At 45.3% G+C, this 24,692-nt stretch overlaps 1 protein-coding gene across 1 annotated transcript; it reads left to right on the top strand.

The window, feature by feature from the left end:
• The first annotated feature begins 3,785 nt into the window (after nucleotides 1-3,785).
• On the top strand, nucleotides 3,786-24,646 carry LOC119390797 (uncharacterized). Its single transcript, XM_049415501.1, has 5 exons — nucleotides 3,786-3,881; nucleotides 8,337-8,399; nucleotides 8,482-8,556; nucleotides 18,044-18,097; nucleotides 24,491-24,646. The coding sequence occupies exons 1-5, from the start codon at nucleotides 3,792-3,794 to the stop codon at nucleotides 24,572-24,574; spliced, it is 366 nt and encodes a 121-aa protein (XP_049271458.1). The 5' UTR covers nucleotides 3,786-3,791; the 3' UTR covers nucleotides 24,575-24,646.
• Nucleotides 24,647-24,692: the final 46 nt, after the last annotated feature.

The following is a 24,692-nucleotide window of genomic DNA, read 5'->3' as shown; positions in this document are numbered from 1 at the left end:
AGTTTTTGTCTCTGGAGATTGGACATCCGTGTCGTGTCTCTGACTGTCCGTGGTTTCATTCGAACCTCTCTGCGCTGAGAATCAACGTATAAACAACATAGACTCACCTGGCTAAAGCCTAGCAACGACCAGGAAGCAGCTTAGAAACAATCTGCATCACCTAGCTAAGGCCTAGGAACAACCTAGAGGCAACTAAGTTGATCTTAGAATCGTCCTGTTTCGCCGGTTCAAGCCTTGCGCCTCTTAGTGCAAGCTTCGCCAATTCTTCTTTCTTTTTTTTTTCAAGATTAATATCGACAATTATTCATATCGACAAAAGGCCCACGCTAGAACCCTGCACTGACGTGCCATGCAGTGAAGGCGAGGAATAGGCAAACTTCTTACAACCATGTGGTTGTTCAGTTGGAAAAGTTTTTTTCTCGCTTAAAACAAAAACCACTCTTTTCAAACGTTCTGTGTATCATATCAAGAAAGCATAATACAATGATGTATATTTACTTGGAACGCTACCTTGCGAAAATGAAGACGCAATAAAAGTCAAAACGCTATATTTTTCAACTTTGTCACACCATTGCGGCAATGTTTCCGTTTCACTCGCTTCCGCAGTATATTTATATTTATTATAGGAACCTAAAAAGCCTACATTTGAATATATTGCTCGCTAGAAAATCTGCGCTTTTTCTTCTTTTTTTATTTCGAGAGTCTTTCTAAAAAACGCTAAACATGCAGCATTGTGCGATTTTTTTCGCGAAGGCCAGAAATAATGAAAGTTAAAACAAAAATAGATAAACTATCGTGGTCATGAAACTCAGCGCCTTGATATTACAAAAAATTGTTTTGTAGTAATTACACAAACCTGTAATTTTATATAAATTATTAAGCGCGACACAGCTCCACTTCCGTGCTCAAGGTTCGAAGAGCCCTCTAGGCAACTCAAAATTTTTTCCCGAAACATAGCTCCTCTATAATTACTTGTCACAGTCACATACACTAGCATGATTTTTTTTCAGCATGATCGGAGGTGGGCAAAATGCCTGTTAGACTTGATATGGAATGACCCATATATATAATAAAAATGAAGCGTGTTATGTACATGCACTTTATACCGCCGAAGCAGAATGTGAAAGAAAATAAAGAAATAGGGAAAAAATTGTAGAACGATAACACACAATTCAAAATATTGACGAGCTCTTTAAAATATAATAGCCCAAAATATCACAGCATATCCACGGGGTGAATGATGATGAGTGGGGCGAAGCTCCGGAGGGAATCATCGGTAAACCATGAAACTCTTCCGTGAAATTCGCCCAGTACATCATATAAAGAGTGTGAAACACCGGGTATATATTAAACATCAAACTTTTATTGTACTGTTGGTTTACGTGGTCCCTTCATTAACACCGCTTTGTGATCGGTGAAATGCAAGGAAAGTGTTCGCTCCCGAGCGAAAGAGAAAGCGCGCCAAGAGCGACCGCGTTCCCCGCTCGTCCTATGAGAATCAACGGCAAGGCTAGAGGGAAGACACGACGCGCGTAGCGTTCCTCTTCACGTTCCACGACGCGAGGTCAGTAGCATGCCCAACAAAAGCCAACGGAACGCTCACTGACCAAGAAGTTCCATCCAGCTTTCGATTGAACTCACCTATTATGCTTATGAATATGAAGCTTACGAATATATGTGGGTCAAGTTGTCGATTAATCAGAACTGACGAAAAGAGCTCGTTGCTGCCCTTCTTTCTTTTCTGAATGTGCAAAATCTCTGCTGCTGGCGCTTTTAGAGGTTTCTCTCCTTTTGTTGTTATGCGAAACCTTGGCGCCCTTCTTAAAACAACTACAAAAAAAGTGTTACGTCAAATGAGTGTCCTATAAAGCGTACTGTGGTGAGAAGTACCTAATACATTCAGTGCGCTACCTCTATGTGAATAAGCGGCTTTCATTCCGAGAAGCGTTATCGGTTAAGAAAAGATCAATGCAAATAGCGCTCGATCCAGAGTCACGTAGGTATCCGTTACGCTAATGTATAACCAAGTAACGTTTTTCGACGAAAAGAACAGAAAACGTTTCCATTGCCTGCAATGCCGGGCTTTGGAAAACAATGGAAACTTATTCAGCCTCTCCGCTTGGTACAAAAACATCGTTTGTCATGTCGAAGCGATGTGTAGGATGAACAATTGAGCACACAAACCGTTCAATATGTCGTTTATGTGGAATGCTGGGAAAGCAGGAAAGCGTATCTTTTCATATTTAAAGCGAAGGCGACATGGGGCATCGGACCACTTTCATTCTTTTCATTAAAGATGTGGCTGTTTCAAGAGTTTCTGTTTGCGTGCCTGTTAAGTTTTACTTTCGCGGCTCGTGATGTTCAAAAGATGCGTTGGTGCGGCTCAGGCATAAGTAAGTATATGTTTCAAATTTTTTTACGAGGAAACAAGGAAATGACGATACTTGAGCAGACATAGAATGCAACTATAAGGATCAAAAGGTTATTATCGGTTTGTAATGATCTGCATAGAGAACATGAGAACATTATAGGCATTAAATTATGAGTGTCATGAATAAATCAGATTAAAACAAAACAGCTCATTATTATCTGTAGAGATTTCTGAAAGGTGTAAGAACTTTCTTTAAATGCTAAATCAAATGAGATGTTTTGTTCATTTATTTAGTACCTCCTGAGCTGTAATATATCGTAACTACATTTTCACCGCATTTCTCGTTGCTCTCATTCATTGTGAAGTAAAGTACAACTTCATAGTTTACTTTGAAAACCTGTTGAAGCAACGCTCTGCGTTCATTTTTTTTTTGTAGCTGTCATATTTGTAGCCACCCCAGAGAGGTGAGTGAACCTCTCAGCATACAGGTAATCACGCGAACGAAGCGAAACCTCGAAGTCAACATTACAAACAAGTTGCCGTGTTTTAGCTCAGCGAAGAACATCTGTTATATGCTAGCTTAGGAATTCGTACAAAAGAACAGGTTTTTGCTATAAGGAATATTACTATATTTCCGCACTTCTGCTGACGGCCAGGTATGGGTGCTCAGTAAATCGTATCAATAAACCCATATATTTGGTTTTTTTATGCCTGTTGGTACGTATTTCACTGTGTTCGTCTTTTTTGTGCCGAAGTCTCTAAGAGCACGCCCTGAGACATAGGCTTCCTCATAGATTGACCAGTGCAGTTTCTTGACACAAATCCTGCAGTACTAAAGCAAGTGATTGTATTTATAAAAGTTAAAAAAAAGCTGTTGCAGCTGTTCTCATTGCTTTGAAAACACTACAGCGAATTGGAACTGCCGAACACTTCGTTGAGACGCGCAATCGAAGTCGTGGGCTATTAACTTTTGGTGTTCATGACAGACACTTTCTGAAAAACACGATGTTCTAACATGCGCCTCAATGTGCACGACATGCGATGTGCTCCTAATAATAATTGTTGGAGTTCTACGTCCCGAAAACAACGATATGATTATGAGGGATGCCGTGGTGGAGGGCTCCGCAAATCGTCACCACATGGTGTCCTGTAAAGTGCACCTAAATATACGTACACGGCCCTCTGGCTTTTCGCGACAATACAATTACGGCCGCTGCGGCCTAGATCCGATCCGGCGATCTTCGGGTCAGCAGTCCAGCACAATAACTACTAGACCACCGTGGCGGGTGCGGTCTGCTCGTGTGCATGCTATGCGTCAGCACGATGCTCTAATATAGGCTTCAGTGTGATACGTAACTATTAGCTTTAAACACCTGTGAATCAATATTTCTATTTTGTTTTCCACGCAGATCCACTAAATATGGCAAAGGCGATGAGGGCGGCAACAGAAATGTTCCTGGCATGCAAAAAGGACATCATCAGGTTAAACGTAAAACCAACAATAATAGATGTGCGTAGTGGCGTTTACTTTTTTTATGTTTACCATTTGCAATTGCGTAACAATTATGTGCAGATAGAGTTACATTTAACGAAGCAGCTGTATATAGGACAGTGCAAAAACCTTCAGTTTCAAAAAGTAAATCTACGCATTTTGGAAAGCCACAGAGAAAACAGTTTGTTTTCTTCACTTATTTGGCATGTTAACTGCACAATTACAATGGAAACTGTCTTGTCTTCTACAATTTAGATGAGATCATTGCAATTGGCATTACGTGCATACTCATCTTCCACTGCCTTGTGAAGGCTTTGACCTCTTAGTGCAATGAGCACAAATGCCAAAGTAAGTGCATGCATCCGGTAACACTATGAATTTGGTCTTTATGTTTATTATAAATGCGTACGAGTGTCTGGTGAGACGATGCTATCAGTATGCGGTGTTGTTCTGGCTGTACCAACGCAAGACAAGATGACACACATGGTATCGCGGAAACATTTGTTGGGAATTATAGACCGTTGTAGATGCAAATGAAGGTAGTCATCACATCTCTTAAACAAGAAAGTCTGTTTTCTAATGATACACATATACTAACCTACATATAGGGAGATAGACATTAGTTGTGTCGTATCGTAGTTGGCGTGGCTACCATATTACACACTGCACGGTTGCTGCAGCTTCAACCCTTATCCCATCCCTCTCTTTCATTTATTTCCTCGCTGGGGCAAATAGAAGAGCTATATGTGAGAAAGTGCTACCGTGCGCACAAATCAACATGTTCGTGCTTCGGGATTCGCTCTCACACAAACAACCCACTCAGTTGTAGATGATTACACCATGGATTTGATTTTAGGAGTGTCACTCCGACGATAATGTCACAAAATTATATATACGTAATATGCTGCGACGTTAGGACTCAAATATCAACAACTTCAGTCTCAGGCCCCATCGATGATCATAAGTTTTCCATACGTGCTCACTGCGAAGAGCAAATGCGAGCCTCCAGCTAAATCCGGCGTGGTATACAGCTTCACGGCTGCTAAGCTCGGGTAGGCAGTTTGTAACCCTTGTCATAACATCCGACTGTCGATGGGACGTGATCAGAAAAACCCGCTATGCTTATATTTGAGTGCACAACGAATAAGCCCAAGCGATCAAGCACAATCGAAAATTGTCAACTATAGAGCGTGCCGCATATATGCATTACACGCTTATGACACGTAGAGCCGTGAAAAGGCAACTAATATTGAACCTCCGGTCGTCCCTTACTACCTAGGCTGACCATTTGCTTCGGGAATACTAGCTTTTTAACGCGACAGAGTTAAAGAGCTCGTTTTGCACAAATTCCGGTGTCGGCGTCGGTTTCGTTGGCTGAGCAAGAAATTGAGATCGATGTAGATAAATAAATAAATAAATAAATAAATAAATAAATAAATAAAAATCTTCGGCTCGAGTGGGAATAGAACCCAGGTCCTCTGCGTGGCAAGCACGTGTTCTACCAAAGCGTCATGCCAGTGCTTGACGCTACTCCGGAAAAAAATTACGCCATCTCCCGCTAAAAGGAACCATATGTGGATGCGAAACAGCGGGGAGATGGTTCGCTTGAGTGGGAGATCGTGTAATTTTTTCAAGAGCTGGCTCGCCAGACTCTTAAGCTGGGGCTAAGTCCCGCGCCGTAAGCTGCATTCGTCTATTCAAAGCATGGTGGAACGCGAAGAGGAACGCTACGCGTGTCGTGTCTACCCTCTAGCCTGGCCGTTAATTCTCACAGGGCGAGCGGGGAACGCGGTCGAGAGGGGCGCGAGAGGGGGGAAAGGGGGAGAGGAAGTGTGCGGAGAGGGTTTGCGCATGCGCAGTAAGGGTGGTCCGGACGCACACCACCGGAGTGAACTCGGCCATAAGCTGCTTCGCATCTAAAAACAACCCTGTGCGGGTGTCATGCAGTGCAAGGAATCTCCTTAATAGGGCCCTCCAACACTTTTCCGAGTTAAAATGGAAGTGCCTCACTATTAGCGCATGACGCTTCACGAGTAGCATGCCGCGAATATTTTTTTTAGAATCCGTCCAGTAGCAGCTTAGTTACTGGGATTTGTCGCAACGCTTCAGGCGCTTTCTCTCTCCTATCGTACCAGCGAGCGCACTGAGAGCTAGGCAGGAAAGGGGATGACGAATGAATAACAAAGATGTAGCCCTTCGTGAGCGTGCGTCGTGACCTTAAGCACGTTCGCTTCTTCTTTTTTTTTTCCTCGAACACTTGGCTGACATTCAGTATGATCGCGATCGTGCGTGCGGACACGTAGCGGCATCCCGCGGCGACTGCGGTAACTATTCTGCTCAAAATGCTCAAATCAGCCAATGGCGCGAAAATTGCGTACATGACGCAGCAATTTTGAGTATATCGCATGATTTGTCGGGAGGACAGCGAGCGACCTTTAGCTGACCTGGAAAACTTATCGCAAATTCCAGGCCGCATGCTGTGCTATATTGTTTGGCTCGCGTGTTCTCGGAAGCCTCGAAAACCGATCGGCAGCGTTTCCTGACCGTCCTCAAAAAATGTTGCAGGGCCCCTTTAACGGATGTTATATTGCGTGGCAGAAGCGTCGAATCGCAGCAGGCGTGACAACATGTTAATTGTCCAACAAGTCGGTGGTTTAAAGGCCCGCCCATTACAAAGCACTCGCATAATTAGTCATCATCATCAGAAACAACAGCATCAACAAAGTGCGCAGCTTCGCAGCTGCGCGGCCCCGCCACGGTGGCCTAGTGGTTATGGCACTCGACTGCTGACCCGAAGGTCGCGGGATCGAATCCTCGCCGCGGCGGCTGCATTTGCGATGGAGGCGAACATTTTTGAGGCCCGTGTACGTAGCTTTAGGTGCACGTTAAAGAACCCCAGGTGGTCGAAATTTCCGGAGCCCTCCACTACGGCGTCTCTCATAATCATATCGTGGTTTTGGGACGTTAAACCCCAGATATTATTATTATTATTATCGCAGGTGCGTGTGTTCGCCTTAGGAACGCATAGTCGGCACTTCGCAAATTCCTTAAAAGAAGAATTATGGCGCAGTGACGCCTCGCAACAGTAGTTATAGTAGGCATTCTTGGGTGGTTTGAAACGGCTAGTGTTATGCACACAGACGTTGCTTTCCTCGGGGCACTGTTGAGGTGTCCACCGAGAACAGAAGCCAGCCTAGCCACTGAAAAGGCGATGCGAGCAGGACAAGATCACGCAACACGTTCTACTCTCAAAGCCGAAGCTCAAGTGCCCTCCAATTTTTTTACCCTAGCATGTCACGTGCTACGTTACGCCAACAGGCATAAAAAAGTGTTCCTCCCTCGCCGCCATGGCTGCGATCGGCGCTAACACTCCTAGGTTTAAATTCCCATATATACCCCATAATGTGGACGGTGGGATGACCGCCGCTGTAGCTCAGCGGTAGAGCATCCGACGCGTTATTGGAGGGTCGCAGGTTCGGCCCCTGCCGGCGGCAAGTTATCTTTTCGACCACTTTAATTTCTTCACATTTATATCCTAATTACTACAAATAGCATCCCCTATACTTTCCGTGGCATTATTGTCTATTTGTTCTCATTAATATTGTCCGTACATTTTGCCGTTTTAACAAAAAAAGAACAGTGATCACATGATTTAATGATTACGCAATAAAGAACAAGAGTAACAAGCAAGAAGATCAAATAGTGTAGGAGGTGCGTACAGACAAAGTTATCTGTCGTGCTTAAATAATATTGCATGACAATCTTTAGAGATGCCACCTTAGCAAAAGCATTATATTGTGACGTGTGTATTTTTCGTAATGAGAAAAGAAAACTCCTGTTCTTATGAGAGATTGATATTCCAAGTAGACGCACTGTTCACGCTGAAGCATTATGGCTTCAATACCCAGCTATTGCTTCTGTATATCATTTTCATGATCCCTTTGAAGAGATGATGGAAAGATGAAATACACCGGAGCCAACGTTTAGTCAAGCGGTCTTGTCTTCTTCAAGGTTGCAGCCTTGAAGAACAAAGACCGCTTGGCGAAATGTTGGCTGCTGCGTTACCCCGCGTTCTCGAATATTTCATCTCTACAAGCTACCTTCTTACCACGAACTACTGCCTCTTTGGGTCAATCGCGATGAGTTACAGCTATACCACCTTTCGTGTACTGTGTGAACAGCCGCTACACTCTTCTTAACGAAATATCTGTTCAGGAGCCTTTGTCTTCCGACATAGCTTAATCAGCCGAGAAATATCTTTGGTCCAACGCGTGCAAATTTTGTTTATTTAAACGGAGCTGAGGGGAAATTTTGGCATTTTGCTTTTAAATAGTAGTAATCGACATCATGCTTCGCGAGTCGCACAGTGCCTTGTATGCGGCACAACCCATATTTCTGTCTCTCACAACAGGACATTTCCGTAAAAGGAATATAAGTTGCTGCAATGAATATGTTTTTTTTTTTTTTTTACAGAAAGTTGACAAGCTGTGCGCATCCTGGCGAGTGTGCTACATCGTTGCCGAAGAAAGGACTAATGTTCGTAATTAGTGTAACGCACTTTTCAATAGATTCCGTCTTTCTTTTAAATATATGGCTTTTTTTTACTATTCGGATTCAGGCATCGGCAACTTTTGAGGACGCAGTGGTCGACTGCATGCAAACAATGGCCCGTACTTGGATCACAATCGACCCGGTAAGTCTCTCCGCACCATGAAAATATAGGAGCGTAATAACGTTGCTTATTTCTCCTGCGCTAAAACGAATTAAACTTAAGTTGTCGATATCATAAATAAAAATACGCTTTTGTCACATTCATGTATTTTTCTGGATACTTGCTGAGTGCCTAATCCCGCAATGTCGAAAGAATCTCGGGGTGCTATGCAGGATGGCCCGAGTTTGGCGAAACTCGGTATCTTTCCGAGCTCTGGCGACACCCCCTTTTGAACGAGCTAATATTACGATAAGGTGAAATCCATCCCTCAGCGTGCGCTCCGTTCCATTGGTTACGATGGAACGCGGCATCACGTCAAGATTAGGTCAAGGGCGGTCGAGAAGGTTGGGTGGTGTCGTAAATATGAGGCACCTTCTTTCATTTCTTTGTCGTTCCACTGAGTGCAGACGTGCACCCATGCAGGAAAAGTGGCAGAAAGCTCTACTAACTACATTTTTGTATGTGTGCGCGGGCCGTTTCAATTCATTTTCAAGCGTTTAATGTCTGCAGCAAGTATCCTTTAGAATAACCAGCACCGTGGCCTCCGAGATTAGTTCCGACCGAGCGCCTTACAACACCGCGGCTAGAGCTAATCGCCGAGGCCACGTGTATAATCACCATGGTCGGCCTGTTCATTCTAGCGCGTTGCTCGGCCGGCGCGCGCCCTCGTCTTTCTCTTCTTCATCGTCTGCTCGGTCCCAGAGCACGTGCGCCCGGCTGATTAGCTAATTGGCTGGGCGGTATAATTAGCTAAGTCAGGACGTGCCATGACGAAGCTGATTAGGCCAAATCTTGCTAAGGTCGAGCTAACTAAGCCACGTCTTACTAAGACCATGCTAATGAAGTCGTGTAAAGCTAAGAACAAGGTAATTGAGTTCATGATAAATAACATGACGCTAATTAGGATCGTGTAATTAAAACCAAGGTAATCAAGACCTTACTCGCCGAGATCGTGTTTATTAGGATCGTTCTAATTACGAATATGCTAATTACCTCTGTACCTTTCAGGACCTTGCAAATTAAACATGTCTTTTAATGACGTGGTAATTAAGTCATTAATAGTTATTGTTAATTAACACGACGCTAATTATGAACGTGCTGATTTGGATCGTGCTCATTAGGATTACGCAAGCAACCTCTGTACTATTCAGGACCTTGCGAATTAAAGCTGAGTAATTAATGGCGCGGTATTTAAAACATTATCAATTAATAGATAACCAAGACCTTACTCAACGAGGACGTGTTAGTTGGAATCGTGCTAATTAATATTATTATGCTAATTACATCTGTGCTTAATTAACGTCGTGGTAATTAAAACATTAACAATTAAGAAAGGACTATTCACTATCATGTTAGTTAGGACCTTCCTAAGCAATAGCACCAATATTGAGACCGAACTGACACGGTGTTTACACCGAAGCAGACCAAGCATACCGAGTAGACGAGCCACGTAAAAAGGTGGAAGAAGCTAGGTGATCACAAACTCCACCGATGGCCCAAGCCCTGCACAAGCGCTGCAAGCTGAACAAATTATTTTATATGCAAAGAAGCTGCTGAGTAGCGTCCACCGCATGAAACACTTGACAGGCACACCGGCACTATGACAGCCACGAGTGTAACTGGGGCCTTTTCAGAATCAACGAGTTTGTGCCCGACTTCGCGCGTCATTCAATTTGATTGACAGACGCCCGCGGCGAAGAGCGGGTCCGCCCACCGCGTTCCCTCTTGCCGAGGAGCAGTGCTCACGCAACAACGCCAGCGAGCGGCACCATTCATCTATGAGCCTAATCGCACAGACTATGCACACACGCACGAAAAACTAAAGGCTATATCATCACGTGGCTACGGTGCCTCGCATTCAACTTCACCGCTCTCACGACGTACCACTCACAGCTGTGAAGCAAGTGCCCCTGGTGGGATTTGCGGCGAAAAATGTTACTATTACTTGTTTGCGGAGACACTGTTTCTACCGATTCGCTAATTCAAAAAAATGTTCATACGTGTAATGAAAGTATAGCAGTAACCTGTCCATTTATTTATCTGTAATATTCCAGAGAAGCGGAACGAGCTGCACCAGAGTGCTGCGTGGTCGCCCTTGTTGCCTTCGAGAGTGGAAATTTCCATGCACTAGGTGGAACGAAAGAATTTTCCGAAAGAGGACAAACGCCCACGAACACGCCCGTGGGAGGCGCGATCATCAGTTGGCAAAAAGATAGTGCGACAATCACGCTGACGTCGCTGCACTGTCAAAATGTTGACTGAGTGGCGGCGCTGACGCGTTCGCACGCGGTATTCCTTTGAAAACCGCCGCAAATGCAGCGCATGCGTTTGTGACGCCATTCTCGTTCTTTTAGCCGTTTTAAACAACGCTTCTATAGCGCGCTCCGCACTGTCTTCCTATCATGACCGTCGTAGGCCGGGCTCGGAGCAAACTCGTGTGCCCGAGAAGCTCGGGCCATCCTGCATAGCACGCTTGAACTGCTTTTGAACTCCGCATGGTGTCCTAAGCGAAAATACGATTTCCCTACAACCGCAGGATTCGGTTAAGATCGGCTGAGGTTTCTTTGGTCAAAAAAATTCATTTTGACATTTTACAAGCATCTCATATAGAATCTTTTTACCCATTAAAAAATGGTCATATTTGGGTACTCGTGGTTTAAAAAAAACAACCATTGCTGATCCCTCCGCCATAGGAATCGGTATAACAGGAAAGTGAAACGTGTCTTCACAGAAGTTGTGCTTATCGTGTAGTGATGTACGAGAGCTTGTACAATGTCTATTCGTCTTTGGCAGCTATAGCACCGTTTGACGTGGATGCACCCATGTTGACGCCTAGTGGCATGTCTCTATCGCGACGACTAACGCCCATGATCATGATTAAACCAATGAGGTAGTTGAACTTCGGAACATATATTTGGGCACAGCGAATCGTGAATCCCGCGTAAAGATGACATCAACAAGCTCATAATCAACATTTGTACCCGATATGCATTTCTTCAAAAATTAAGGAGAGCAACAGCACGATGTGCGCTTTCTAGTAATGGGCAACCGACGCCTTTGCTCATGCATACACTACCACACTGCACTTCAGCAACACGGGAGGCAGAGGTTCGTAGCTTGAGCCGCAAAAGCGCGCGTCCCGCTGGCCTGTCTCTCGCTCCACCAAGGCACGACATTCGCCCGTCGAAATCGTGTCCTTTCTGCAACGCCTATTGCAACACTTTTGCTAGCCGGTGCTCTCGCTATCGAAGCAGTCGGCGGCGGAGAAATCCCGTTGGTTCATGTGGAAGCTGCACTACTCCGATGAGCCGGCGAGCGCTAACACGAAGCGAAAGGCAGAGAACGTAACTGCGTGTAGGGTGCCTCTGCGACGCCAGCGCGGCCGGTGTCCCTCGCTGGTATCGACCTCTGGTATCGCTGGTATTAACCATGACCTCCAATATCGCGCACAGTCTCGGAGTAAGCGTTAGTAAGTGTCGATCGTGATGCGTTACTTTTTTTCACCTCTCACAGACGGCGGCACCGCCCCGCCTACCTACAACGCCAACAGAGAGCACCGTGCGAGAGAGAATGTGTGAAACATGTAAGGTGCGTTCGTGGAGTGTCCAGCGGCTGCCAAGGTAACTTAGTTCGCTTAGCGTCGGGCGCTTACCGTCGCAACCGGAAGGTCATAGGTTTGATTCCCGGCGCCGGATTTTTTTTCTTAATTTTTTTCTGTAGCGTTAGCTACACTGGCCTAACCGAGCCAGTTTCGCGTGGCTCCTCAGGCGCCATGCTGCGCACGCGTGAGGATCAGTGATGTCACACAGCTGGCGCATCGGATCCGGCACCTCCCGCGCAATCTGCCGCAGCCGCGCGCGTCTCGCTGCCGCCGGTCTGCACGTTCCAGAGGAGTGACGTCGTAGCCGAGGCAGACGTACTGGCGCCGGCGCGCGCGCAGTTATTCGCCTTCGCTGTGCAATAGCCGTATGACACTGCGCTGGAGCCGCTTGAAAGCGCCCCTGACTGGCGTTTGCCAGTGGGGTTTAGCCATGGAGAAGGAGAGCGCAAATGCTGCTCAATGGCGCAGAAGAGCGGTGAAGCTTAACTCTTCGGATCCCGAAGTAGTTGCCTGGCAAAATAAATATAAATGTGCCACAAAATATGTATACCATGTTTGTGTCATTGAAGCAGCAGTAATCATGATAATCAAGCTAATCCTAGACAATCAGAAAAGCTAAGAACAATCAGCTGAACCTTTGCTAACGCTACGTTATCCCGTCACAGCCGAACTAAGCCACTGCAACATTTTTCTTTCTCACCGCTTGGCGTCCATCCGATCAGCGTCATATCCGTAACGGATGTACTTGGTGGACCCCGGCATAAAAGACTTTCGTGTTAAAATATTTTTTGGTCCGTTCCTTAAAACATGCTGACAGAAAACTTGGGTGTACGCCTCCGTGATCTCTTCGTTTTTGTTTTCAAAACAACATTTCTGGAATTTGGTGTACATTTTTCACGGGAAACGTAGGGCCTAAGCAAACAAAAATACTCGCATGTGTTGATTAGTGGCATTTACGTAACTGGAACTAGAAAAAGTACCTAGGTTCATTTGTGTTTTTTAGTATAAAAAAAAAACATTCGTAAGTGGTCATTTTCATACATCGAAAACGTAAAAAACATAACAAATCTAGTATTTGTTGTACGCTCACAATTTTAGTTCAACTTCTCTAAAGCGTTAGTTGTTATATTTGTCCGAAATGGCAATGCTTTGCAGGTGTATATCTTAACAAAAAAGTACTTATGTAGAAATATGTTAAAAAACATTGAATACAAACTGAAACTAGTTTTGAACTCCAATTCAGCTGCGTCTATCTTTAAAAATTCCTTGCAAATTTTCTAGCCACAGCTTTTATTACCACTGGTGTACAGCCAAATTTTGAAACGCATTTTCAAAGTCTCACCGCATCTTAAGGCCTGTACACAGAAACTCTATGGATCGATGTGTTTGATTGCGTTAGTTTTGCAAAGGTTGTTGTTGCGCACACCGTAACCACGGAAAATAGAAGGTGAGTCAGATGGAAACGTATTGCTTTCCAACTTCGCACCATTAAGCGGCATCTCGGATTAAATATTTTTCATGCTATTGATATCAGTCGTTTTTTCATATATACGGCTGTGCAATCAATCCCAGATATATCGAAGTGGAAAACGATTGTCAAATAGTACGATATATTGATAATACGACACACAACATATGCGTATTTAAGGCTTATCTCAAAGCATTGCAGGTCTCTAAACGGTTTGCCGAAATTGTAACAAGTGCTGACTTCTCTATTCGCCCACGATATGCAATATTACAATGTGACATTTTTTTTTGAAATTATCACACTTTATTTCACATGGAAGTAGTCTGTAATAGAGGTGTGCGCCGCCGCCGCCACCGCCAAAGTTCCAAGAGAGATCACGCCGCCGCCGCGCAATAATTGCGGCGCGCCGCCGTTAGTGTTTTCTTTTAATTCGAATGGAGAATCTGGGAATAAAATACAGCACTTTGCTGGAGGAGCTCTTGTCGATGTTTCCATGTAATGAACTGTCCACTTCAGCGGCCGCTGAATAGCGGAAACTCGGCGAGAAGCGCGCCCCCTGTTTCCGGTTCTTGTTCTGCAGCACCATCATGACATCACGAAGCTTTCAAACACTCCAAACACAAATGATAGGGACGGAATGCGCTTCAATGCATCGAACGCAGCCCTCAGAGATCCGATTTTCGGTGCACGTGTCTTTTGATCGTGTTAGCCATTGATTTAGGTTTAATGCGGCCGCTCGTCTAACGCAGCTGTAAGGCCGGTACGCATTCACTGCATCGTTCTCAAACAACTGGGACACATTGATATGCAAATTGAGACTTGAAAACTTCCTATTTCTGTGCATTTCGTCCACTCTCTTACGCTGGGAATGTGCTGGCGGGTTCGATGCGGCGACGTGGTCAAGAGCGAGGTGACATGACGGCTCACCGCTATTTCGAATAACTGAATGCGCACTGCTGAAATAGACTGTGGACATCTCCTTTGGATGAACGCATCGAGAATAGCTTCCCAGAAGTTGTATCTTTTTCTTCTCCATAAATATCACGAGTATTGCCTGACCTTAACGCTGCCGCGGCCTGCAGCCTTAAAGGGTGACGACCCAACTCACTGGTTAGCATATTCTTGGGACATATCTACTCGCGCAAAAACACACAAAGGACGAGTTAAAGAGGGCAGGCAGGACGCAGCGCTCAACTTCAACTGATCATTTACTTCCACAACAAAGAGGAAATCACAAGCTGCGCAGGAGGCTGCGTGACCCGGAAGAAAACATTCAAAAAAACGGCCCCATAAACGTCACTGCTTTTTTTTCTTTTTTTTTTCCTTTCATGTGCCATAAGATAATGAATCGTGTCATAACTAGTCCAACGGTTCTATGCGCAAATTACGTTCTAAGTAGTGCGCACTCTTTGTTGCTGAGTGCCAGCGACGGTGCGCTTACCAACCGATCACCCGCTTTTCTTACGCAGAAGGCCTCGTAAATCTCTCTGTCTGATTGACCTAGCAACCGCCTGAACATACGAGCGCAGTGAAAGCTGTTCTGTGCACGTGTAGTACCTTCGGCAATGTTCAGCAAGATGGCCACCGGCAGCGACAGCACTGACAGATGCTCGATGTTCCCTCAGACTGTCGTTTAAACAACGACCCGTCTGGCCGATGTAGCACTTTCCGCACGACAGTGGAATCATGCATACCACTGCTACGTTTATGGGGGCGTTTTTTGAATGTTTTCTTCCGGGCGGCGAAGCCTCCTGCGCAGCTTGTGATTACCTGTTTCTAGTGGAAGTAAATGATGAGTTGAACTTTAGCGCTATGTCCTGTCTGCCGTATTTACCTCGTCCTTTGTGTGTTTTTGCGCTAGTAGATATGATCCGCAGTTAATACGCAGCAACTAGTCCAACTCGCTGCTCTAATACCTATTGTCGGAGTCTTGGACCTAGTACACTGTGCACAAATAAATAAAATGAATAATATATATATATATATATATATATATATATATATATATATATATATATATATATATATATATATATTCCTTTCATTCTTAATCAAGTAAATCGATAGATAAATACAGAAGTAAAGAGAATGGCAAACTTAGAATAGAGCTGAGCTAGTTGGTAGGTATTCATGTTTAGAAGACATGACGTGGAAACACGGACATAAGAGAAAAGTCGAGAGAGTGAACAGCTATCTCTCACGTAGACCACTACTCGCACTTGATTGATAGGTATGGCCTCTTACGTGGGAATGCGCAGATAAATATTTGTGTCTACCTTCGGTTCCGCCGCTGTGTGATTTATCAGTTAGTGGCGTTTCTGGTGTCTTGACTACTCTCCTGTATCCGTGTTTGCACGCCCTGTTTTTATAAAGGGCCTCTAACAGCCTCTGAAAATACAACAAAAAACCAAAACAACGAGCGTGTTATTCTCACTTGGCGTTTCTTGTCTTTTAGTGCACTTCGTGATGCCAGAACAGCGATTGACATGACATCATCAGGGTTTATACTCTCGACTGGTCCATATACGAGAAATAACAGTTGTGAATTGTCTCCCATACTACTTTGCTATGTAGCCGCCCACCCGCTCGTGCTTCTCTCGCACGACTATCGAGCGCGATTAAATATTTTCGCTCCATTTTGTGCGTTTGCGACCGTGCATGCAGAGATAACAGACTGCAGCCGACAGCGCGAAATCATGATAGGTTGAACGCTCAGTGCTGACATTGTACGTGTGCTTTGTGAAGAAATAAGTGGCGAGGAGATGTCCCCTGTAATAAGGGTATTGAAGGCGAGAACGAAATCAATGGAAAAGGCGCCGGATTTCATGAATCTTCCAACGGACGCACTTTTTAGAGCGGAGACGATGCAGCTTTCCAGGAAAAAGGCGAGCCCGCTTCGACGGTTTTTTGTATATTTTTATTGCATTAGCAATTGTATGGACACTCAGGACAGGTTTTCACCGTCGCCGTCATGCTCCGTATAAACTCTAAATCGATAACATCGCTCCGCGCATTGTGTGTTCTACCCGCGAGTAAAAGCTTGCGAGCATTGCCACGGAACATGGCCAAAGCAGAGGTGAAACAAGCTGGCCATCTCCGTCACACGGAATAACATCAACCCACATGTGAGGCCTGCCGTCGATTGCTCCTCAAGCACAAGGAAACGCGCCGCCCGTCATTTGCTGGGCGAAGGAGCAGGAAGGGATGTATGGGGAGAGGGACTGCGTAACTCGAGCAGCAACTCTATAAGGGCACGGTCGAGAGCGCTGGCGCGCGCGCTATTTCGGCAGACATCCCCCAGCGAACGGCTCTTATACCTTCTAAGTGCTGTGAGCGTTGTGAGTGCTGTGATCTCACTGCTTCGCGCTCGGACCACTGATAGGACAAACTGACCGAAAACCGCTTCTCTCCCGGGAGCAGCCGTATTGCCATACACCAGCGTTTTGTAGAGTTAAGTGAGATCGGAGCAAAAAGAGTTAGCTGATAGCCCTCGTTCATGTAACATTACGGCGTGTACTTACGCATTCACTGCTTCACAGGGACTTAAACAGGGACTTCGGAAGACAAGGACTTGCATGCTTCTTCACCTTGCTGTGTTTTGCACTGCCTCCGTGATCGGGCCACCTCTCACCAAGCGATGATTATATGTGATGATGCCATCATTTGATGCCATCATATGTGGCGTCATGGTGACGTCATAGCACCTTCACGATGACATTATAAATTTTGATGATTTGTAACGTCATTATGACGTCATATGGTGACGCCACCAAGTGATCTTTTTTTCTTCACTCGTGTTGACGCCACCAACGGTCAAGTTTCTCGTTTGATGAGGTATGTAAGGCGGTCGCCTTAATAAGTTTGTGAACAGTACACTAGGCGAAGGCTTAAACGCTTCGGTGGTTTAATGCAACCGTGACTTGAAGATGGTTAACGCCACGCTTAAATTATACCGCATAACGTTATACGACATAACTGTCGCCCAAAATGGTACGACTGAAGAAATTGGTGAGTGGAGGTTTCACACAATTTTAATCATTGTAAGGATCTGTCTCTCATTGGTCTATTTCCGTGCTGCAAGCAGCCTGCTCGCTTTTATGTAGCATAAATGACGGTTAAAACTGAAGTTGAAATTGAGCCACGTGGCCAGATGGACGAGGTCAACTATTTGCCTATATAAGTGCCAGCATATATAACTAACGTGACATTTATATCGTTCATTTCTTTGTTTGTCTGTTTTTAATACAGAGACCAGAGTAACATAGTCTTTCAGTTTATATGCCGTATTTGAGTGCATTGCTGATAGCTTAAGCCTAACTGCACTCATACTGCAAAATTCAGGAAATTCTCCATAAATCGAAACCGTAATGATATGAACAATGTTGTTGTTTACTGCGCAGAATGCTCCAAAGAGATATAACATTGACGTTGATGCAGTTACAAATGTGTACAAAGTAAGTGCCACGCTCCCTATTACAAATCTGCGGCGTAACCTACGCTCCCTGTTCTCTCTCGTTTCATTAATGAAATGAAAACTGTTATTCATTGCAGCCCACGAAAAAATGAAAAATGAACTAGCGTTAACGACAAGAATACTTCTGACAAATAGTTGTATTGGATAATTACTGCGTACGATTTCATCACATTTGAACGGCGCTAAAATTACGCAGACCAGAAAAGACGCAAGGACGAACGTGTTGCTTTTTGTCACCATTATTGTCTTTGAAGCTTCGGGGCTGTTAAATAATTACATCTTGGTGGCCAGAATAGGCATGAGGGTCAACTACGTATCACAAAATAAATATGAAATAAAAGTGAAAACCTGCTCAGTACCAGGCGTTTAGGCTGGCCTCACGCAATCACTTACATAGGGTTTTGCTAGTGTGCTGAGCGCCACCCTAAATGGGAAGCATATTATATACCTCGAAGGAGGTAACGATAGGGTCCTAGTGCTTACTTGTTTGCTGCAACGAGGCTGGAACAGTTCGACAGAAAAACTAGGACTTTACTGTTGTACTAGCGACGACTTTGCATGCACGGCACATTACTGGCTATGACATCGGGTTAGCCTTTGATTGTTAGTGCTCATCGCTATTGAGGCATTCCCTTTGACGGTGACCTGGCGATTGCCTCCGTACGGCATTTCGCCAAGGCATATTTAGAAAAGGGCTGCACCCATCAATGTTTTCATTAATAAGACTTGCACGCTCTGAGGTAGCCGCTAGAGTAGAATATATGCATTGCTCAGCACATTTTTCGTCCATCTGATAATGGTTTGAGGTTATTAAGGGCGCTCATGGCTGCAACCCATAATGTGGGAGTACGGCACAGCGTTGTGCGGAGAAAGGGGATTAGGAGTGAAACATAGAAGACAGCGGAAAGAAGGGGCCACCTTATCGAGATATATGTACCTAAACCATCGAGTGCCAGGTGGGGGTATGCCTGACAGTTTGGAGAATACCACTGCATTATTACGAAAGCGGCGCGACAGAAAGCGATGAAAAGGTGAAAATGCGCTTCCGTTCGCGTTGTTAAAATCTCTTCGTCTCTTTCTGTCGCACCGTTCTATTAATAAGCCACGTAGAGGTGCCTCACTCCGCAATAAGAAAACCAGTGGCTGCCAGGCAGCCCTAGAAAGCGAACCCAGTACATCGCGTGACGGTGAATGCGTGGGTAAAGGCGATGACACAGAAGGCACCTGGGCGCACGGGCGCTACAAAAGATATTGGCGTTTTATTTCTTAACCAAGTACCTCCCTCATCACAGTCTGACACTCCACCACTTGACGCCGCTGCGGTTTTCCTTCAACTCCCATGTAACGTTGAGTTCTAAAAGCGGGCTGGGTATTCTTCCTGAGTGCACACGGGCAGCAGCGGCGGGAGGTGTGCGGGTTCCTGGAAATTAGCGCGAAAGTAAGAGCTCGCATGACGGACCGCATTGTTTCAGATGCTGTCCCAGTGCGCTGGAGCGCAGTTCAGTTGCGCCAATATGTCTTCCCCGTATCTACTCTTCCATCACTCTGAGAGGCTTCAGTGGGTCAATGGAGTTGATTAATAGCGCTACCGTTTGTCGTATTCTTTATTTGTACCTAGTGTTTCCTATTAATATCTACCAGCGCTATGAGAAGGCGTGGGTATTGTATGCTGCTGCTGTAATGATTACATTTTCCTGCAAGTCTTCCCATTGTGCGAGGTTGTCTCTACAGGCGTCGTGGTATTATTCGTTCATCGAGCACGTGACAAGTGTCGTGCCATGAACTAGCACGTCGTCCCAAGAACGAACAAAAGGAAGGACTTTTATGTTTGGCAAATAAGCGCTCTATCTCCAACTCAAGGGGTTCTTGTCCCAACCTGTGGAACAGTGACAGCAGTAATGCCCCTCTTTGCACCGTAGAAAAGGTTCCTAGAAAAGGTAAGAAAAGGCAAGAAAATAGGGAGAGGGAGATTAGGCCCCAGAAGCGTTGCACATCTTCGACTCGTGCGTTCCAGGGAAGACCTGTGAACACCCAATGACATACCTGGTGCATCATTTCGAACTTCTCAGTTGCCCATTGGTGAGGGCAAGCACACCTTGGTAAGGAGCTTTCTAACTAAGCAGCGCTTACTTCAAAGTTCAAGCCCCAGGTCTACGTGCTTTGTTCATACGCATATCGCGAGGTATGCTGTAAGCAGGTTTCAGTTCTCTTAGACGGAAGCCGCCCCTCCATACTCGTGAAATGGAAGGCCGAGAATGTTCACGTGGTTTTCCGCAACGCTACAAGACTTTGAGCAGCTTCACACAGTTGATCATTTCCCTTCTGTTACGTCGTCCCACCGCAAAGGATATCGTTTGTTTTCTCCAGAGGCGGCTGTGTACCAGTTGCTGTCATTTCGCATAGTCACTCCGATGGAAATAGACAATTCGCCGGCATAAAATACAATCACATCCCGAAAGACAATATAGATTGGAGGTCACTGAGAGGTACTTGCCCTGCAGTGACATGAAACTAGCTTGCTGATGGGGATGATGATTATGCAGTAAGCATAATCATCAGACGATTGCAGGAAGAGCACATATACGCATGCAAGTCTTTTATACTTATGCCGTGTTTTGTAAAAATTATACGTAAGGTTTCATAGTTTACGCTTCATTGTCATGTCTTCGTTTGACTGCGAGTCTATCGCCTTGGTCGCATTGCGCAAATGATTTATTACGTCGGACCCACTTCGGCAACTTATTACTTCATTCCTAAGGAAACATTCCGCAAGCATCCCAATAATTGTGAGCACATTCGCACGAATGTTTTGAAAATTTCGGAAACTTATTCGGATCAACCTAACTTCCGCAAAGTTACACGCAAATCACGAGGTATTGTCGAAGTGTCATACCTGAAGTTTCTATATGTGTGGTTTATATAACAGGGATGATATACACTGCTGGACAGCACTGCTGGAAGGCAAGCCAAGAAATCCTTAAAAATTTGTGTTGTGCTAGGAGACCTCAATCAGCGTTTCAAAGTACCTTCTCTGGTTGCCTAAGACGCGCCATGCCTGAAAACCGTGGTGGCATGGAACATGACGCATTTTGACCGCATAATATCGAAAGAGGACCCAAACTGCATACGGCCTTACGTTTGACAAGCGATGTGATGTTTCGCTCACTTATCCAACAAGCTAATCGCAACAACGTCGATGCTACTTTTAAAACAAGATTTTTTCGCACCTCGCTTTCTTGCTTCAAGATTACGGGATAATTAATGTTTCTGGAAGACAGTTATTAAAGCGAGAGCGTTAAGAAACTCCTATCGCAGAAAATCTGGCAACGGCGGTGTTAATCGTTAGCGAACAATTTCTATGCATGGAAGAAAAATTGAGGAGGGGAGAAGCATGTGGGGAAGGGTGTTTCAGCTCCACTAACAAGAAACCTGTGGAGGGGTGAAGCATGCAGTGTGCGCCGGTGTTTCCCACAGCAAAATCACTGCTAATGGGCAATGAGAGACAGAAAAAAGATTAGACACAGAGACCCTCGGTCGCTTTTAGTTAGCTTGCACACTGCGAATCTTTATTGTTCAAATACCCGCTAGAAAAATCTCCCACCGGCACTACATTACAGGTCAAGATCCAGTGCCTATATATAAGGGGTGGACGGTGAACGGTTGTGCAGCGCGAGCAGTCGGTTTTTTTTTTTTTTAATCAAGAAACTCGCTAGCAGACGCTGCCTTCATCGGCGTTATCTCTCGCGGGCGAGGGCGCGTTCTCGTTCCTCGTGAGCTGGTAGTTCAGCGTTCATCGTAGAAACAGCGTTTCCATAGTCAACACGCGCCTTTCGCCCTCTCTCGCCACACGGCGAGCGCTAAGGCGGTGGCGCCCTCTCTTGCGCTCAAGCAAATGGACAGGACGCGACGATGCAAGCAAGCAAATTGGTCACGACAGTGCACGCGGCGATAGCAGACGACGATGCACTGCCGACAAGCCGAGACCCTAAGGTGCTTCGCCGCTAATAAAGATCTGGGTTTGAGCGGGAATCGACCCTAGGCGTTGTACGTGGCAGTTTTCTATCACATATTCACGCCGGTGCTTCAAACTGCTTCAGATGAAGATCCTATATAGGCGTCATGTCGGGCGACGAGCCGCGTCAACAGGTGTAATATTGCGTGGCAGAAGCAAAAAATAGCACCAGGTGTCACATCCGTCAATTGCCTAAACAGTGGGTCGTTCAAACCTGCGTGCCATGGAGGAATAAAAAAAAAACTACGAGGGAGCGTCATGTGACATTTTGGAAGCCCAGCCAAAAAAAAATGAGACAGGGGCATGCTGGGAAATTAGCACCCGCACGTGATAGGCAAGCGGTGAGGTTTGGAGCACGAGGGGGGAGTGGCGTCCGAGGAGGTTAGCTTGTGGACGCTAGGCGCGCGCGTTAGTCAAATTTTCTTTTTTCATGAACCCGCCAAAAAAGTAAATGAAACAGGAGCGTCATGAGAAATGAGCCTCGAACGCGAGGAGCAAGCGGCTTCAGAGGAGGTTGGCTTGTGAATGCTAGGCGGGCTTCCTCCTGTTTTTTTAGGGGCGAAGCTCCTTAAGGCGGCACCCGTTCGTCCCTCGTAGTCGTCGTGGTCGTAGTAGTGAGTAACAAGTCTTACGCTTTGACCTCCAAGGTGGTGCCGGTGGGAGATTTCTCCTGTGCGTTGTTGAACAATAAAAAATTCGCAGCGTGCGCGTTAACTAAAAGCCGAATTCTTCTGTCTCTCATTCCCCATTAGCAGCCATTGGCATGTTCCAGTAGGAAACGTTAGTAGAAGTAGAAGTGTAAGTGTTAGCTAAAAGCCGACTTTTTCTGTCTCTCATTGCCATTAGCAGCCATTGTTTACCTCCAAGGTAGTGCCTGGTGAGATTTCTCCTGTGCGTGATTAAACAATAAAAATTTTGTTCAAAACGCCGTTGATTGATGAAATAAACCAACGAAAGACGCCAGATGTTTTGTAAAAGCAGAACGAAAGAACGCCAAATGTTTTTCTTAAAGTGTAGTAGTAGTAGTTGCATGTAGCCACCTCGCCCGATCGTCAACGGGCGAGGTGGACCGGCAACGGCGCGAGGACCCTGCCGTACGAGAGTTAAATCACACTAAAAGACATACTTTGCGGGCGATACACTCTAGTGAGCTTTCAACTTTTCGTCTTAATGTACATGATAAAGAAATTATTTCTACGAAAAACGCAAGGCACACCTTGAGCAATATGTTTGGTTTTGGGACGCTAAATGGAACCATGAGGCGATGCGAAGCAGCACTTGCACGATCGCGTTCCGTTGGCTTTCGTTGGGCATGCTACCGACCTCGCGTCGTGGAACGCGCGTCCTGTCTTCCCTCTAGCCTTGCCTTTAATTCGCACAGGGCGAGCGGGGAATGCGGTCGCTCTTTCGCTCGGGAGCGGACTTCTTCCTTGCATTTCACCGATCACAAGTGATAATGAAGGGACCATGTAAACCAACAGTACAATAAAAGTTTGATGTTTAATATATACACGATGTTTCACACTCTTTATATTATGTACTGGGCGCATTTCACGGAAGAGTTTCACGGTTTACAGATGATTCCCTCCGTGGCTTCGCCCCACTCATCATCATTCACCCCGTGGATATGCTGTGATTTTTTTCTTTCTCCCATGCTGCCTGCTCATCAGAAAGGTCTCAGCCATAATTAATTTTCATTATCATCGCTAGCCACACCACCAAGAAAAGTGTGCAGTTACATCGGTGCGCGTATTGCCTTAGAAACGTGCAGTGGGTACATGGCAACTTCCCAAAATCTTCAATAATGGAATAATGGGTATTTCGCAACTGTATTGGAATTAGGCGCGATATGGGAGTCTACAACGCCCATTTTCGCAGGCGCAGGTGTTTCTTCTCTCACGGTACAGTTCAGGCACTGAGAAGTGTGGCAAGATAATGAGAAAGCGATGCGAACGGGGCCTAAGCGCGCTATCGCTTTCCACATTTAAAGGCGAAGCTTATGCGTCATTAAAGTTTTATCTAATCCGCATAATAGAAATTTTAGTCTAATTTCCCGTGCATTCAACACATTCAGTGAATGCAATGTACTCCACATTTGCAGCATTAGGCGATGCTGTTTCAACTGAGTTACGTCCTGTTGTAATTAAAATTCTTTTTTAATTAGCGGTCCATTGATTTTCCTTACTATAAACACAGTAAACAGAATTTATGCGCAATACTCAGGGCCTCAGTCAGGTGCATGGTAGCCTTGAGTACTGATCCTCTTGAATTTCTATAAGAAAACTGATAAATTGGTGGATGACTAAAATAAAATAAAATAAAACAAACATGTCATTACAGATTTCTCAATTGTCTTTACAGACATGTGCCCGGCGCTTCATTCCGAAGGACGTGAACCAAATGCTAGAAGGAGTAAAGTGGTTGAAGGATTTTATCTCCGGCTGAATATTAATCGATGAAAAGTGCCTCATCAATACTAACCCAACAAAGAAAGCGCAATGCCTCTAGCGTTGTTCCTTGACTACATAGAAGTCAAATAAAAAAAATAAAGGACTATGTTTTA

This window comes from Rhipicephalus sanguineus, chromosome 4 (genome assembly GCF_013339695.2).
Source record: "Rhipicephalus sanguineus isolate Rsan-2018 chromosome 4, BIME_Rsan_1.4, whole genome shotgun sequence".
NCBI lineage: Eukaryota > Metazoa > Arthropoda > Arachnida > Ixodida > Ixodidae > Rhipicephalus > Rhipicephalus sanguineus.
This window is presented reverse-complemented; position numbering and strand designations above follow the sequence as displayed.

Excerpts from the sequence above, each read along its gene's own strand:
- LOC119390797 (XM_049415501.1), top strand. The coding sequence starts at position 3,792 with ATGGCAAAGGCGATGAGGGCGGCAACAGAAATGTTCCTGGCATGCAAA. Across the intron at positions 8,557-18,043 it reads CTTGGATCACAATCGACCCG|AATGCTCCAAAGAGATATAA; the intron begins GTAAGTCTCTCC and ends TTTACTGCGCAG. Across the intron at positions 18,098-24,490 it reads CAGTTACAAATGTGTACAAA|ACATGTGCCCGGCGCTTCAT; the intron begins GTAAGTGCCACG and ends TTGTCTTTACAG.